Raw genomic sequence first — 17,268 nt, 5'->3', positions numbered from 1 at the left:
ACTATGTTATCTCTCATCTCTTTTGCTGTCCCTTGGTTATCTCATATTGTTACTGGTATTTCACCTTGTTATCTGATACATTGTATATCTGTGTATTTGGCTATTTGAAATCAGATAGGGAAGGGGGGGAAACAAGATGAGGGGCAGGAGTAGGGGAGGGAAATGGGGACCAAGACATGAGAAAGGGTTTCAATGTATGTGAAGTAATAATGCACCTTCTGTCTGGTGAATATAATGTAACCCTTCTATTATTTACAATAAAAATATATGGAAAAAAACCTTGCACATCTGTATTCATTGCCATGTTATTCACAATAGCCCAGTTATAGAAAGAGCCCAGGTGACTATAATAGATAAGTGGATCAAGAAAATGTGATATGTGTATGGGATGTGTATTCATGGAATTTTATTCATTTATTTAAAAATATTATGTCATTTGCAGGGAAATGGATTGACCAGGACAAAAAGTATGCTAAGTGAACTAAATCAGGTTCAGAGGAACAGTTAGATCTAAAACACAAACATACATGGTAAAACACACAGGGTTTATACAAATGAACTGCCTAAAGCATGTCATACTTAGAGGTAGAGTTCAATGGTACAACTCCTCTGAACAACTACCAAACCATTTAACAAAATGATTATCTATAAGTGGAAATATGTTTGAAGGGTGGAAAAGTGGAGAATACAAAAACAGGGAGAAAGAGTGAGTAAGTGCATTCATAATATTCAATATACATTATGTAAAAATTGAAATACAGAGCTGGGAGTTTGGCCTAGTGGTAGAGTGTTTGCTTAGCATGCACGAAGACCTGTACCAGTACCACATATGTAGAAAAAAGCCAGAAGGGGGGCTGAGGCTCAAGTGGTAGAGCACTAGGTGAAAAAAAGTCCAAGGACAGTGCTCAGGCCCTGAGTTTAAGCCCCAGGACTGGCAAAGAAAAAAATTGAACTGCATAACCTGAGGGTAGGGAAGGAATGAGGAAAGATGAGAAGAATGATGGAAGGTATAACATTGACCAATAGGCATTGTACTGATACATGGACTTAATTAATAAAAAATAAATATTTTAAAATATTGGCCTTTTTCATCATGCTGATTATTGGTATATAAGTATAAAATGACAACAAGCACATCTTCAAAGCAAAGATTTGGTGTTTTACATGAACAAAGCACTCTGCACCATGAACGAGACTTTTTATTTATATTTACAGTGGTAGTGGGGATTAAACTTGGGGCTTTGTATATACAAATCAGAAGCTCTTCTAGTTGAAAGCTGCCTCCAGCCGCTTTTTGCCTTGGCTATTTTCAAGGTTGTGGCTCATTTTATGGCCAGGTTGGGGTGGACTACAATACTCCTATTTATGCTTTCCTGTGTTGTTAAGGATGACAGGCTGGAGCCACTGTGCCACTGTGCCATTGTGCCCAGATACTTACTGTGCTTCTCCAATAGCTGACTTAACAAGCATATGCTGTCACCCAACCATTGAGTGAAGCGCAATCATGTGAAATTTCTCAAGGCTACCCTCAAACCAATTTCTGCTCCCCAAGTAGCTAGTATTACTGCTTAAGCCACCTTCCCCAAGTAATCTGACTTTAATAAATCTGCGCTAGAATAAAGAATACAGGAAGTAGAATGATTTCACTGAATAGCCAGTATTACTCAAAACTGCAGGCAAAAATGCTTAGGCACTGGGTTTTAGCTCACTGGGACACACTACATAGTACCCAGAGTATGAGTTCAATTCCCAGCACCACAAAGACACTGAGATAAAGAACTTTTCTTTCTTCACACAATAGAGAATGAAAGATAAACCATTATAAGTTGTGGATTCTCTCAGATTTGTTTGCTCAAACTATGGCTTCAAACTATGATCCCCAAATCTCAGCCTCCTGAGTAGTTGGGATTGCAGACTGAAGCCACCAGTGCCCAGATCTTCCTAGAGATTTTATATTAATTTTCTTTAGTACCTCAGTGTCACTCAAGAACAAGTTTTCTCAAGATCTACACTGTAAAAAATTACAATCAGATAATTCAGTATTGCTTTGTGATTGTCCTGCATATTACGATGGATATGCCTTAACTTATGATGTGCCTAGACCACACTAGATCTGTAATGCTCTACACATATCCTGCCAGAATTGTGGCAACCAGTGGTGAGCCCTGATATTGCCAAACACATGTAGCATTGTTGAGTGGTAGTTAAGAACTATTACTACAGATTGACACCTGTTATCAGGGCAGCTGTGGACAGCTGAGTTCTTCAGCTCAAGGCTACCATTCTACCACTTGATACATAGCACCACTTTTGGTTTTCTGGTGGCTAATTGGAGATAAGAGTTTCACAGACTTTTCATGCCTGGGCTGGCTTTGAACCGTGATCCTCAGAACTCAGTCTTCTGAATAGCTAGGATTACTGGCAGGAGCAACCAGCGTTTGAATACTTTATGTCATCTTTATGTCACTTATATACCTACTATGATGTAATACTGTAAGTAGTTGTGGTACCATGTTGTTTAGGGAATAATGCCAATACACTCTACCAATTTGTAATAGATGTGATTAAAACAAATCAATTCACTAAGTGTATTGTGTATATGGACCCACAAGGGGAGGACTCACTGTGGCTATAAATCACAGAGTCCTTGAACAAAGTTTACTCCCAGGCGTCTCTGGCTCACTTGTCCACAGCAGGAGGAGGGCAAACTTTCCTTCCCATAGACCAGGAAAGCCATTAAGACACCTGGCGACAGCAGTTGGGCCTTCCAGGAAACTAGCACCAGCTCGACTCTCCACTCAGAGGCGGCCACCTTCTTCCTGGACAGCTGAGATCCCAGCTTCTCCTCTTTCCCATTGGGCACTGGCCCAAAGAGGAAGGCCCTGCACACCCCCAGGAATACTTACCGGCATTAAGACAGCAGAAGAGCCTGGCATCGTAGGATTGGGCAGAGTCCCAGGCATGGAGGCTGGCATGGGCTGTCTTTGTCTATTGTGGAGATGAAGCAATGAAGATAGAGAGCCTGGAACAGGCCTGGGAAACAAAGAAAACACAAACATTATTCCTGATGCCCTGGACCTGTTCCCCAGAGCCGAGGGGTGGGGGTCGGAGTGGGGTGGGGAGGGAAGCTAGCCTCTTAGTGAAGCAGATCAAGCCCACTGATGGGAGAATCACATAATTGAGGATATTAGGGAAATAATAATGAATAAAATACACGTCTGGTTTCCTTTGCTGCTTCCTACTTAATACATCAAATTCCACTTCATTTCCTGACCCCTGTTATCTAACTGATGTTCAGCAGAAATAAGTCCGGAGAATCTCCAATAGCCCCTGCCACTATGAAAGGGATTTTGGTAGAATCCTGTGTTTACTCCAAAGTCTCAGCCTCCTAAGTGTGTCTTTAGGTTGGAGATATGATCGTATTTACTTAATCCGCACCCTCTCACACCTTTTGCCCAGGAAGCCCTCCTGGCTTTTACTCTGGATGGGCTCTGGAATGCAGACATGCACTCTGCATTTGTAAACTCCATTCATAAATTCCTGGAAGAAATCCATTTTGGCTTTTACAAAGTTCTCTATTGAGAGTGGGGAAGGGGTGAAGAAAATAACAAAGGCACAAACCAAAGCCATCGGATCACAGGACACTGCATGGGCCTTTCTTTGGGGGCAGTCCAAAGACCAGCCTGTACTATTGAGTTCTCATTTCATAATAACTCTAGGTGTTAGGCTGTTTGACAGAAACTGATTCTGGCCTGAGCTGCAGGCCTTGGCTAAGGCTTCCTCCTGGGAGTACATAGTTTGAGCTTTGGCTCCAACTTGTGAAGCGAGGAGAAAGAGAGAGTGGGGGGGGGGGACTTAAATTGATTTAATGTGCCAGGGAATGTGGAGCTGAGGGAAAATGGGAATTATTTGTGTTTATTAAAAATAGCAAACAAGTGACCTTCTAGCTAAATTCTCCATCTCCTGATGCTTTTCCTCTTGGGAGCTATATGTATGTCAAATCATTAAAGACTTAACAACAAACAAAACAAACAAAAACCTTTCAGGACTTCTAAGCTTTCCACATTAAATAATTTTATCCTGTACCACATAGTAGAAACTCACAGAATTAGTGTGTGGAGTGGGTTGCGTGTAGGGGGTTGTGGATGTGGATAGGTGTGCTAGTACTGAGGCTTTAACTCAGAGTCTGGGCATTGTCCCTTAGCATTTTTTGCTCAAGGCTCGAATTGTACCACTTGAAAACCATACTTCCACTTTCTGCTTTTTGGTGGTCAATTGGAGTCTCACAGATTTTTCTGGCTGGGTTGGTGTTGAACTGATATCCTCAAATCTCATTCCCTTGGGTAGTTAGGTTGACAGGTGTAAGCCTGCCACCAGGCTTGAATGTGCATACTTTCTAAAGGAAATAATAATACAAAAATACTTGGGTAAGGCTGAAGGCAAAGACATCTGTGTAGGACAAGAATCCCAATATAATCCAGAGAATCCTGGTCCAGTCTAGAATCTGGCACACTCCCACTGCCTAGTCTAAGGCCCTGACAAAGCAGCCAGAGGAACCTCTTCTGCAGTCTGTCTTCTGTGGGTGAATCACAGAGGGAGAAACAGGAATTGGGATGAAGAAAAAATGGCATGTTCTTCCTTCTCATCGCTGTTAAAATTCCAAAGAAGATTAACTTTTTCACTCTTTTTGCCCAGGAGCTCTTTTGGAAATATAGTTAACTATCATAATTACATACATCACAGAAGGCTTAGTCATAAATTAGTCATGATTTATATGCCTAGGAAGGCGGATATATGAAAATATAAAGGAATATAAAACCATTCCACAGAGGTTATGTAGATGTGTACAAACTTCACTCAGTTTTATTAATAGAATGTGTGTGAACAGATACTTGGAAGGCTGCAAAAGTAGCTTGTAATAATGATATAACTGTTTCACACGAGCCAGCAAAGTCCTAAAGGTGTTTCTTGACATGGGCCCTTGGGACATCTGCAGTCAGGTGGATGATAAGTACCAGCAGACCTATGAAGGCCCTGGAATGTTCACAGTTGGAAGAAAACTGTTGCTTCCAGTTGCTCCAAAATGCTACAAATGTTTGTGACTCAGCCAGGATCCAACGGCACATGCCTATATTCTAGCTACCCAGAGGCTGAGATCAGATGATCCCAATATGAAGATAGACAAGGCAAAACAAATCTAACACAGTGTAATCTCTAGTTAACCAGCAAAAAGCCAGAAGTAGAGATATGAGTCAACCAGTAGAGTGTCAGCCTTGAATGAAAAGGCAAGTGAGAGTGCAAGAGCTAAGTTCAAGATCATGACTGGCATGTGCATGCACATACTTACTGCCTCCCTCCCCCCTAGACACAACAATGATTGGTTGTAAATTCATTTGTGTAGAAAAGACAACTGAAGCACACTTTGATACCCATCTCTTTGCAGTACCATTCTCACCAATAAAGGATAATGGATTACCATTTCTGTGTTGGACTTGGCATGTTCAACACATCATCATTTGTAATAAGGTCTTCTTTCTTTTAAAAAAAATCAAGTAGATAACCCAGTGGTGATGTGGATGGAAATGTAAAAGTAATGAAATATAAAACAAGCTTTCATCCTTCCCAAAGGACAGGAACTTGCAGTTATATAGAATCCTTGCGCAATGGCATTATTTTAGTAAATCTAAGGCTTTGTTTAAATTGGCTATTTCCACATCATATATATATATATATATATATCTGTAAGATTATATGGCATCAAGTTTTCTGCATTAACCAATAAAAATCCTCTCAGGATCCTGAGATTCATTGAGATCATGGGATAGCTTCTAAATGACACCAATCACACCAGTAATCATTTGATTATTTGCCATCCCTGTATGTTTAAGTTCTAAATATTTTAATGTTACTGTTTTATACAAATTCTATAAAGTACTTCCCTAGCCACTACCTTCCAAGCCAATGGAATTCTGTAGCATGGGCTTTTAAAAGTACAAAAATAAAAGAAATTAAAATCTGTACCTATTCATCACTTTCTATACATATAAATGACTGATCCAGAGCTGGGAGTTTGGCCTAGTGGTAGAGTGATTGTATAACATGCACAAAGACCTGGGTTCAATTCCTTGACACCACATATATAGAAAAAGCTCAAAGTGGTGCTGTGGCTCAAGTGGTACAACACTAGCCTTGAGAAAGCCCAAGGACAGTGCTCAAGCACTGAGTTCAAGCCAGGACTAGCAAAAAAGAAGAAAAAGGAACAAGAAAAAAAAAGGACTGGTCCAGTTCTTGTTTGGGAGTGTATCTCAAGGATAGACTGTCCAGTATACTAAGTCTGTCTTTAGTTACATCTACTGAATTACAGCTAGCTAGCTGCCAACATAGTGGCTTATGCCTGTAATTCCAACTACTAAAGAAGAAGAGATTTTGAAAATTTCTACTGGCTCCTAGTTGTGGCAAAAATTTAGCTAGATTCCATCTCAATAAATAAGCTAGGTGAGGTGGCTCATGCTTATGGCTACAGCATTTCAAGAGGAGGATGTAGAAGAATCATTATCCCAGGCCCATGACAAAACAGCTCCAGAACATATCTGAAAATAAAGTCAAAATGTCTAGAAGCCCTTTTGCCTTTTTGGTGCAAGTGTCGGAGCACTGGCCTAGCAAGGCACTAAGTACCAACCATATTATCACCCCAAATAACTAACCATTCTAGGAATTATCTGTATAGCTGGGCATACAGAAACCATCATCTGTCTATATTTTTGAGGTAAGTGTGACATTCACATAATGGCATTAAGTATTCAGGTTTTTTTTTAATGCATGCTGAAGTAGCATTTGTAACATTGTATACTTGAACAAAACATTCTGAATTGTACTTGAACAATATTTCATATGTTCCAAAGTATTGTTATGCCTCTAATATCATATGACTTGAAGCAATGAAATGTGGCAGGTAGTTCATAATATATTCTCCTTTTATTCAGAAGTAAACTGAATTCTAATACATTTATATTCTCCCAAGTCCCATGGTTTGTGTAAAGGAAAGGGATTCAGCATACTCATCTTGCAATGCCGACCTTCTCTCAGCACACCTTGATGGCTCCCATAACTGAATTATTATTGATTTTTTAATGCTAACATAAATTCATGGTCCATTTCTTTTGATCTTCACTCTGCTCCATGGATTTTGTGTAAAGTAGCAGACTACCAGAGCACTATTAGCATGAAAAATCACTGACTCTAGCTATGTGAAATTCTATTTTCTTCCTTACCAAAAAAGAAAAAAGCAAACAAACCCCAAACCTTCCCCAAACAACACATCAATTAGATTCTGAAAATAAGATGGCAAAACAGTTGTAAAATTGTGGAAACAAAGACCCAACAGTCTTTCCTCTAGTACAGGCTTGTTGCCATGGGCGAATAGTTCCAGACTTTGAGTGAGCCGAGCCTCCTCTTTAATAACCATACGCCTCTAGGTAAAGAATTTCTACTAAAAATTATTGAGGCATGGAACAAGGTATGATGTGTGAGCTCATATTGGATTGTTCAATTACTAAACTGAGTCCTGCCACATTAAGAGTTTTCCAACTTGACAGATCATTTCTCTTTATACACTTGTATAAACACACTGCTTATGACTGAAATCTATGTAAGCTTTTCTTTCAATTAAAATGTCAAGGATGACAGACTGTGTTTTCACTGTCCTTAGCAGAATGATAGGTACTGAAGCAAGCGATTTCATGTCCTCATTTTCCCCCCAAAAGGATGTTTTCCAGTCTGGGGGTGTCTGAAAAGCTAGAGCTTCATCTGCCAGTCTTCCTTCCCCCTGGGGCAAGCAAAGGGCCCCGGTGTGGGTTCTGCAGGTCTGAAGGGGATAAAAAAAATCTCTGTAGGTTTCTTTCCTTTCCCAAGTCTTTGAAAGAACTCTGGCAACCCAGGATTGCTTGTTAGATTACAAGGACACACAGATCTACCAGCCATGTGGTCAGACAATGGGAACAGGGCATATAGGCAAAAGCATTAGCTGAGAAAATTGGAAGACCAATGTCAGCATGAAAAGCAGGTTGCAGGCACCAAAGCAATTTCAAGAAGATAAAGAAACAATAACCTAAGGATTTTATGGGAGGTAGAATTTTGTAAAATTGCATCAGAGCAGAACAATGGAAAGAAATCTATACTGGAAGGAGATTCCAAAGTCATGTTGGAAAAGACTATGAGCTTTTGGGCCTAAGAACACATGGCCTGGAAGCCATCTCAGGATCACAGGATCCTCAGAACTTTAAAACTTAAATTCTAGGATAGGAAATGGGATACTAGATGTTTTAGTCTGTGCTGCAATCTCCTTGATAAAAAGTATATTATTCTCTCTCACTCTTGTGTGTACTATGGTCACAAGAGAACTGGTACGGTGGCAGGGTCTAAACTCAATGACATCAAGCCAGTCTAGAATTTAATTACTATCATTGAAGTTACATTTGAAATATGTAAAAGGGACGGGCCCGTGGAAAGTGTTGACAGAGGACTCATGCTTCCTCACTACTTAGCTGTGACATTGTGTCGCATACAAACTTGAAAAAGAGTAGTTCTTTATCGCAGGCCAGTTATTTGTTTCTGCGAAGAAACATGTGCTACCTTCAGACCTTATTAAATGAAGTTCTGTAAGAGAAACTGGCAAATGAGGTTTTGTTCAAGGTGGGAGATAGGACTACTAAAGGAGAATGTGTAATTCTGAAATTGTGAAAGAAGGAAATTTCTAGTGGAAAATGCTTATTTACTCGGTTTTCCATGAAGGGGCATTTCTTTCCTTTTTTTATGTATTTACTCACTTATTTTCTCTAGTACTGGGGCTAGGATCTGAACACTATCCCATAGCTTTTAAGCTCTAGGTTGGTGCTCTGTCATTGGAGGCATAGTTCCACTTCCAACGTTTAGGTGGTTTATTGAAGATAAGTACCTCATCAATTTTCATGTTCATGTTAACTTCTAACTTCAATCCTATGATTTCAGCCTCTTGAGTAGTTAGGACTACAGGCATGAGTGCACCCAGCCAAAGTGGCATCTCAAAATTCCTATTTTTACTAAGACAATATTCAGGACGTAAAGTAGAATGTAAAAGACAATGCATTTGTTTTCCCATAAAACAATTATATTATGAAATGGATGATGAGGAATGAATGAACCAGGTTCTAGGGTAAAAATCCAAGCTCTATAATCTTAGTCAAATTATTTGTTCTGCCTGTGTCTTATCTTACTTCTTTCAACTGTAAACTTGAAGTGATAGCAATATTTATCTTAAATGGACTAGTATATGTTCACTATAATGAATGTGCCACATAAAGATTTTTCATTTCTTGTTATTATTACTCTAAAATACTGATCCAATTAGTTAATCACCATGCTTTAATTTTTAAAAAAATTTGCTGAGGGCCAGTGGCTGACACCTGCAATCATACTACTCAAGATGCAGAGATCTCAGGATTGAGATTTGAAGCCAATCCAGGCAAGAAAATTCTTGAGACTCTTATTTCCAATTAAGCAGCAAAAAGGTAAATATGGAACTGTGGCTCAAGTGGTAGTGTGGCAGCCTTGAGGGGACAAAAGTTCAGATATAGCACCCAGGCCCCAACTTCAAACCCCATTTCTCTCTCTCTCTCTCTCTCTCTCTCTCTCTCTCTCTCTCTCTCTCTCTCTCTCTCTCTCTCTCTCTCCTCTCCTCTCTTATCTCTCTCTGTCTCTTTTTCTCTCTCTATCAAACACACACACACATACACACACACACACACACACACACACCACACACGAGTGCCAATCTCAGCTTGAATTGAATAACTGCAAACTAAACAATCTAAAATGCTCATCATTTCCTGAATATATAAAATATTTCTTTCAAAATCTATTAACTATAGATTCCCAGGTCCTTCTACAAAGGGCAGTGGATCCTGCCCTCCCACAACTTTGGAGAATTTCAAAGTTACTTCATGCTATTTCTCAGAAAGTATCCCTGCAAACATTTCCTCAAAATGGAACAAACTAGTTCCCCAGAGATTTGTCCATAGTATCTTGTTGTTTTTTTCCCTAAAAATGGTGACAAAACCCAATAGAAGCATAATTAGGAAAACAAGAAAGCTGTCTGACCCACATTAAAAAGGCATCATAGCAGGATTGGTTCTATTAAAATGTATCCAAAAGAAAGAATGGGGAAATGACAGCATATTACTCAACTCAACAGCTTATGTCTTTTTTTTATGAGCTTGTGTTTTGCATCAAGTCTCCCCACTAAGGTCCTAAAGATAAGCAACAATACAATATAAACAGCAAATACAATATTTCCCCTTTTAACAAATGAGACGAAGAAGTAGAAATATTTAGTCCTAGGAAAAGGACCAGTACATGAACATCTGCTTTCCCAAGCTGTCTTGGATTCATGAGGTGGAATCTGCTAAGGAGCTGGCATTTCCACACAGGAAATATCCAATGCCTACTTTTCTTTTGGTGACACAAACATTTAGATGTTCCAGAAGAGAAAATTACCTTTACTTCTATATCCCATCTTCTGCTTGTCCTAGGCCTCATCTTGTTTTAAAAAGAAAACAGCAATTCCAAACAGCACTGCCAAGTAGCTTTTCAAAGATTCCAGTAAGCCCTTCTTACTGTGATAGAACATGACAAAGCTCTAAGTCCTTGTGTGAGTTAACCTCTGACTACCTCTCCAGCCACAGCCATGGGCTCCATTCACTCTATTCACCGCAAAAGATAGTGAGCTTATTCCACTTTCCAAGATGTCCAGCTTTCCAACAGAGATCACTAAATACCTTCTGTGGGCAACTGCAGGAGGGTGGACTGTTCTGGGGGGGGGGTGATCTTGATGCACATTGAGTTCTACCCTAGAATATTTCTCAGTATGGGGTCAATAAAAGAACATATCAATAAACCCCTCATCAAAGATGAATAATGCACTTAATATGCTTCAGAAACTGCATTTTCATTTCAGAGAACGCTGGTTTAATCATTTAAGACATCAGTGTAATACCTCTACAAATTCACAGATCCAGACAGCATAACAAATTAGGTGCATTCTCTTGTCTCTTAGGGTTTATCATCTCACTTTCTCCACTGTCATTCACCAGTGATCTGGTATTTTGTTTTAGTTGCTTGTTTTGTTTTGTTTTGGTGCTGAAACTCAGGACCTCGAATTCCCAGTGTGTTTGCTCTAATACATGAGCCATACCTCCAGCAGCTTTTTATTACTTCATTGGAGCTGGAATCTTGAAGACGTTCCTGTATCAGCTCTTTTCGAACCAGTATTCTGCAGAATCCAGTCTCCTGAGTAGCTAGGTTTATAGGCATGTTTGACAAGCACCTGGCTTGGATGATGGTTGGCTTTTTTTTTTTGCCAGTCCTGTGCTTGAGCTAAGGGTGTGAGCACTGTCCTTGGACTTTCTCAAGGCTAGCACTCTACCACTTGAGCCTCAGCACCACTTCCAGCTTTTTTTTTTTTTGCTATGTATGTGGTACTGAGGAATCGAACACGGGTCTTCATGCATTTTAGGCAAGCACTCTACCACTAGGTCAAACTCCTGGCCCTGCATGATGTTTTGAAAAGATGGTTCTCTACCCAATTAGACACTAAACTTCCTAAGATTGTATCTACCCTGTCTACCATGACTGATGCTTCTGAAATTAAGAAAGTACATAGTATCTAGCACATGGTGAACATGTATTTCCTGTACTAGTTAGTATTTACTGAGCTGGATCTTGCCACTAGCATTTATATATCAGCCTGGTACAGCCCATTACTATTCCTGAAAAGAGTAAATGTAAGCTGAACTATGACCAGTGTTTATGGCTATACCTTGGAACAATATCCCTTGAATGAAACTCAAGCTTTCAGATGAGTCCTGGGCCTATTTGTTTTTATATCAATTCAATTAATTTCCATTTGAAATTAGATTTAAAGCATTTTATAAGAAAAGGGCAAGAAACGTTCCGGAACACTCATCTGTCACTAATATAAATAATGTCCTAAGAATTGGATCTATGCCCTGCAATTATATTGTGCTTTATAAGACTCAGAGCCCATAACTCCAACATATGAGCTACAATCATGTAGAGATTACCTTGCCCGGGCCGGAAGTTTGGCCTAGTGGTTGGGTGCTTGCCTAGTATGCACAAAGACCCGAGTTCAATTCCTTGGTACCACAAGTATAGAAAAAAGCTGGAAGTGGTGCTGCAAATCTCTAGCCTTGAGGAAAGTGCAAGGACAGTGCTCAGGCCCTGAGCTCAAGCCCAGGACTGGCAAAGAGAGAGAGAGAGAGAGAGAGAGAGAGAGAGAGAGAGAGAGAGAGAGAGAGAGAGAGAGAGAGAGAGAGAGATTACCTTGCCTGCTCGTTTCTTCAGTGCAAGGAGTCATAGATTTTGACAAAGGCACGTGGAAATTAATCATCACCATGGTATCTGTAGTTAAATTTACACAGGTAAATTTGGGCTTTTTTTTTTTGTATGTGTGTGTTGGTATTAGGGCTTGACCTCAGGGCCTGGGTGCTATCCCTTAGCTTTTCTGTTCAAGGATGATACTCTACCACTTGAGCCACACTTCTACATGGACTTTTCTGCTTGAGCTGACTTCAATTACAATCCTCAGATCTCAGCCTCCTGAGTTCCTAGGATTACAGGTTTGAGTCACCAAGCACCCAGCTCGGGCCTCATTCATTGAACATCAGTTTTGTACTAACTTATACCTTCTTTATTTCATACATGTAGTGTTTGATGTCTTGAAAACCCTAATGTATTTCTCTTTAAATGAAAGTCTGACTGTGAGAAATCCAATGGTAGTAATAAAACATAATATGGCTAAAAGATCTGCACCCTACTGGGGGCTTCACATGGTTTTATAGCATATATGCTACATCTACTCAGGCAGAAAAGAGATTTACTAGAGCTTTCAAGTGTTTTAAGCAGAAGGAAGAGTAATAGGAGGGGAGATCTGAATTTATGGTCATTCTGTTAAGACTATTAAGTCAATCTCTTTTCTTCCTCTTAGCTTCTTTAATGACTAATTTCTGCACTATTAATCTGAATTAGTCCTCCAGTCAACCTGATTCATTTAAGTTAACCAAAAGATGGCTAGATTAGTTTCTGATGTACTCTTGTCAGAAAAAAAAAATCCATTTCAGTATCTGATTTTTTTTCTCAGTAAAGAGCCAAAGCTCTTTAAAACAATCTAAAACAAAATGAAACAAACAAACAAAAAAGACCCTGAGCTATGGGCCAGACATGCAGACACGAGGAGATGGCTTTTCACACAGCTAATAACTACTCGGTTACATCGATTATTCATAAAGTTACACTTAAGAAAAGACAAGTAAATGCATATCAAAAGACATAAAATAAAAGATGATTTTGAACATGTGTGTGTGTGTATGTGTGTGTGTGTACATATATCTTTATGCAGACACATGTCTAGGAAGAATTCTTCCTTCTTGCTTCCTCAGGACAAATAAGCAGCCCTCTGATTTTGAGCCTTGTCATTTACATGATATTGCTGCCTGAATTCATCACCACAGATGAATAATTTATGAAAACATTCACTCCCCCACCCCAGCACACACACACCCTCGCCTGGATGTTCTACACAGGAAGAGACTGCCTAGTGTTCACAGACAGCATGGCGCGCTCCCACCCCCATACCAAGCTCTAAGTCAGCAGTTCTGGCCTTTCAGCTTGTCAGTCATCATAAGTAATTTGTGATGGAGTCCACACCCAGCACTGTCCCCTATTTCTATATTTCAAATTTACAACTCAGTTTTGTGGCAGAATGACAGAAACTACAGTGACAAAAGATAGTATTGAAAATAGGAAATCTCTGGGAAAGATTCTGGAATCTTTTCTGGCAGCCTGTTTTTTCTGCAAGGTTTCTGATTATGTAACCCTCATCAATACCTTTAATCTAACCATGTTTTGAGTCTTGACACTGGATCCCTCCCCTGGAATAGATCCTAATTTATGACACCCTCTACAGGGACTGTCCAAAGGGAAGCAGCTAAAAAATGGCTATTCGATGTTTTATTTATTCCATTTTGACAATATTGGAGTTTGACCTGAGTGTCTCACCTTTTCTTGCCTTTACTTGCTCTACCCAAGTTCTAACACTTGGATGATGCCTCTAGTCCAGCTTTTCACTGGTTACTTCAGAGATGTAATTTCTCAGACTTTTATGCTTGGTTTCATCTCTCAGACTTTTATGCTTGGTTTCAAATAGCAATCATCTACATCTCAGCTTCCAGAGTAGCTAGAATTATAGGTTTGAGTTATCAGCCCTTAGACAAATTCTGTTTGTAATCAGAATGTAACCAGAGTCAAGAGAAACTTTTCTTCTCCAAAGACACAGAAGAAGGAGACACTGATTCCAGGTGAACAAATACCTCACTATTATGTCCTGACAGAGGGTTCAAAGGTCTAGTGCAACAGTGGCCGAGTCAAATAAGTGGATGGGTATCATCAAAATCCAGACCTGATCAACATGGAGAAATGCATAGAGAAATGGAGAAGTTTTCAGAAAAGCACAGCAAAATAACAAAAACTAGCAAAGAAAGAAGACCTGAAAGGAAAAGAACAGATTAAGAATGCTTTAACCAATGGGCCATGATGGCTTATTTCTGTAATCCTATCTATTCCAGAGGCTGATAATCTGAAGATCTTATAGCAAAGCCACTTTGGGTAGAAAAGTCCATGAGATCTTATCTCCAATTATGCAGCAAACATGCTGCACGAAGGTGTGACTCAAGCATCAACGTGTGAGGCCCTGAAGACTCTGAGTTCATGTACCTGTATAAGCCCCCCTCCCCACACACACAAAGTGTTTTAGTCAATGTGAGAGAATGCTAGTAGATGTTAAAACAATTATCTTCAAATTTCTACATACAGAAAATGATCACAGACGATTTTCAAACCCAACCAAGTATAGTAGCAGCAGCAGCAGTAGTAGTAAAAGTAAATCATCGGCAATATACAGCACTTAAGTTAGACAATATCTCTGAATGGGGTGAATGGGGCTAAGAGTGTGGCCTGGCAGTAGAGTGCTTGACTATTATGAACAAAGCCCTGGGTTTGATTCCTCAGTACCACATACACAGAAAAAGCTGGAAGTGTTGCTGTGGTTCAACTGGTAGAGTGCTAGCCATGAGAAAGCTTAAGGACAGTGCCCAGGCCCTGAGTTCAAGTCCCAAGAAGGCCTCAAAAGAAAGAAAGAGAAAGAGAGAGAGGGGCAGGAAGAAAGAAGGAAGGAAGAAAGGAAGGAAGGAAGGAAGAAAGGAAGGAAGGAAGGAAGGAAGGAAGGAAGGAAGGAAGGAAGGAAGGAAGGGAGGAAGGGAGGAAAGAAAGAAAATATCCCTGAAGAATCAGTAGTGCAAAGCAAGTAAACTGTCTGAAGTTTTGGAATTTTCTCTTATTTAGGCTCTGAAAAAAATTGATCAGTGTCTGGCTGGATTCTAGGGAGTAAGAATAGAAGTTGACAGACCTCTGAGTCCTAAATTGGGTCTATTATTTTCACTCACTGAGTCAGAGTGGCTGACAGCAGTGGTAGAGATAATGCCAGCTGCTATTATTGACCGGTAAATTGAATAAAGCAGCCTGATGTGGCTGACAAGGTACAGGCTTGGGGCTGCCTGCTGGCTTCAACACAGATAGAGAATCACATAGCCCCCTCAGCCAAAGCCATGTGGATGTGACAAATGGATGACAGGCATATGGTGAAGGTGACTGTAGAGAATATTCTGCATCCTCAGAGACTGATCACTGTATGTTCTATGCAAGCAAGGACTCACCTGCTTTAGAAAAAAAAACTCACTAAGATTTAAAATACAAAGTATTGCTATATTATCCTATATTTAGAGTAAGGGAACAGAAGACACTACAAAAGGGAATGTATTCATTACTTGATCTAAAAAACATCTTGGCGAAGACAGATACATTCAACCTTTCTGAGGTATCAGGATATCCAGAAACGGGTATAGCAGATATCCAGAATCCTCTTTTCTGGGAATTTCCCCAGGCCAGGCCACTCTGTGCTTTGTACTTTCATACAATGTATCCATCTCTAGTTACTTACTATCAAGACTGGAACTTGAGTTCTCAGCCTCCTGGTCATGCTTAGCTGACAACCTACCACTTGAGCCAAAATTCCACAATCATAGTTTTCCTGATTAATTAGAGAAAGGGGAACCAATTTAACAGTGATGTTCACGAGGCAGTATGTTGGAAATGGACTTTATACCTTGGAGTCGGGTTTGAGGGGAGGGGAAGTGGGAGAAAAATGGGTACAATGTTTGACAAGAAATGTACTCATTGCTTTACATAGGTAACTGTAACACCTCTTTACCTCACCTTAAAGGAACCCTACTAGACTGCTGGTAGGATTGTAAACTAGTTCAGCCACTCTGGAAAGCAGTGTGGAGGTTTCTTAAAGAACTGAAAATTGACCTTTCCTATGATCCCACCATACCACTTCTGGGCATCTACACTGAACATCATAACCCAAGATGTGATAAGGACACCTGCTCAGCTATGTTTATCTCTGCACTATTCACAATAGCCAGGCAATGGAAACAATCCAGATGCCCTACTGCACATGATGGATACAGAAAATGTGGTATATATACACAATGGAATTCTACATAGCCAACAGAAGACAAGATAAAATAATGGCATTTGCAGGGAAGTGGATGAATCTAGAGCGAATCAGGTTGAGTGAGACAAGTCAAGATCAAAGGAACAAAAGGCGCATGGTATCCTGAATATGTGGCTATTAGATCCAAACAGTACAAGAGTGAGGACTCAAAAGTTGCATACCCAATGCTATGGGCATGGTATTGGAAATATAAACACAACTACATAGACATAAAAACTTATGACTCTATAGACATAATGTTTTATTACATAGATTATTATGTATCTATGATATACAAACCCTCAGTCTAATTTTGATTATGTTCTAAAATCTATGTGCCAGTGATTGTATATAGAGATTCCCTTCTTGAATACTTATTTGTTAAACTGGTCATTTGAAATATGATGTAAAAAAAACAATGTTAATAAATTCTTTAATAAAAAAAGAATTTCAAAAATTTTCTGCCTTGCATGGCTTCAAACCCAGATCCTCAATTTCAACCTTCTAAGTGGCTAGGATTACATGTGTAAGCACCTCTCTCTCTCTCTCTCTCTCTCTCTCTCTCTCTCTCTCTCTCTCTCTCTCTCTCTCTCTCTCTTTCTCTT

General features: G+C 39.8%; 1 protein-coding gene across 2 annotated transcripts in view; it reads right to left on the bottom strand.

Moving 5' to 3' along the window:
- Window positions 1–17,268, bottom strand: part of Creb5 (cAMP responsive element binding protein 5) — a 412,081-nt gene that overhangs the window by 103,343 nt on the left and 291,470 nt on the right. For both annotated transcript variants that reach the window (XM_090332810.1, XM_090332811.1), the window contains one exon: window positions 2,907–3,033. In XM_090332810.1, the coding sequence (XP_090188936.1) occupies window positions 2,907–3,033 (127 nt within the window). The remainder of the gene's footprint in view (window positions 1–2,906; window positions 3,034–17,268) is intronic.

The sequence above is a fragment of the Megascapheus bottae genome, chromosome 5, assembly GCF_031878675.1.
Source record: "Megascapheus bottae isolate mThoBot1 chromosome 5, mThoBot2.hap1, whole genome shotgun sequence".
Taxonomy (NCBI): domain Eukaryota; kingdom Metazoa; phylum Chordata; class Mammalia; order Rodentia; family Geomyidae; genus Megascapheus; species Megascapheus bottae.
The sequence above is the reverse complement of the archived record's forward strand: the minus strand, read 5'-3'. Positions and strand labels throughout refer to the sequence as shown.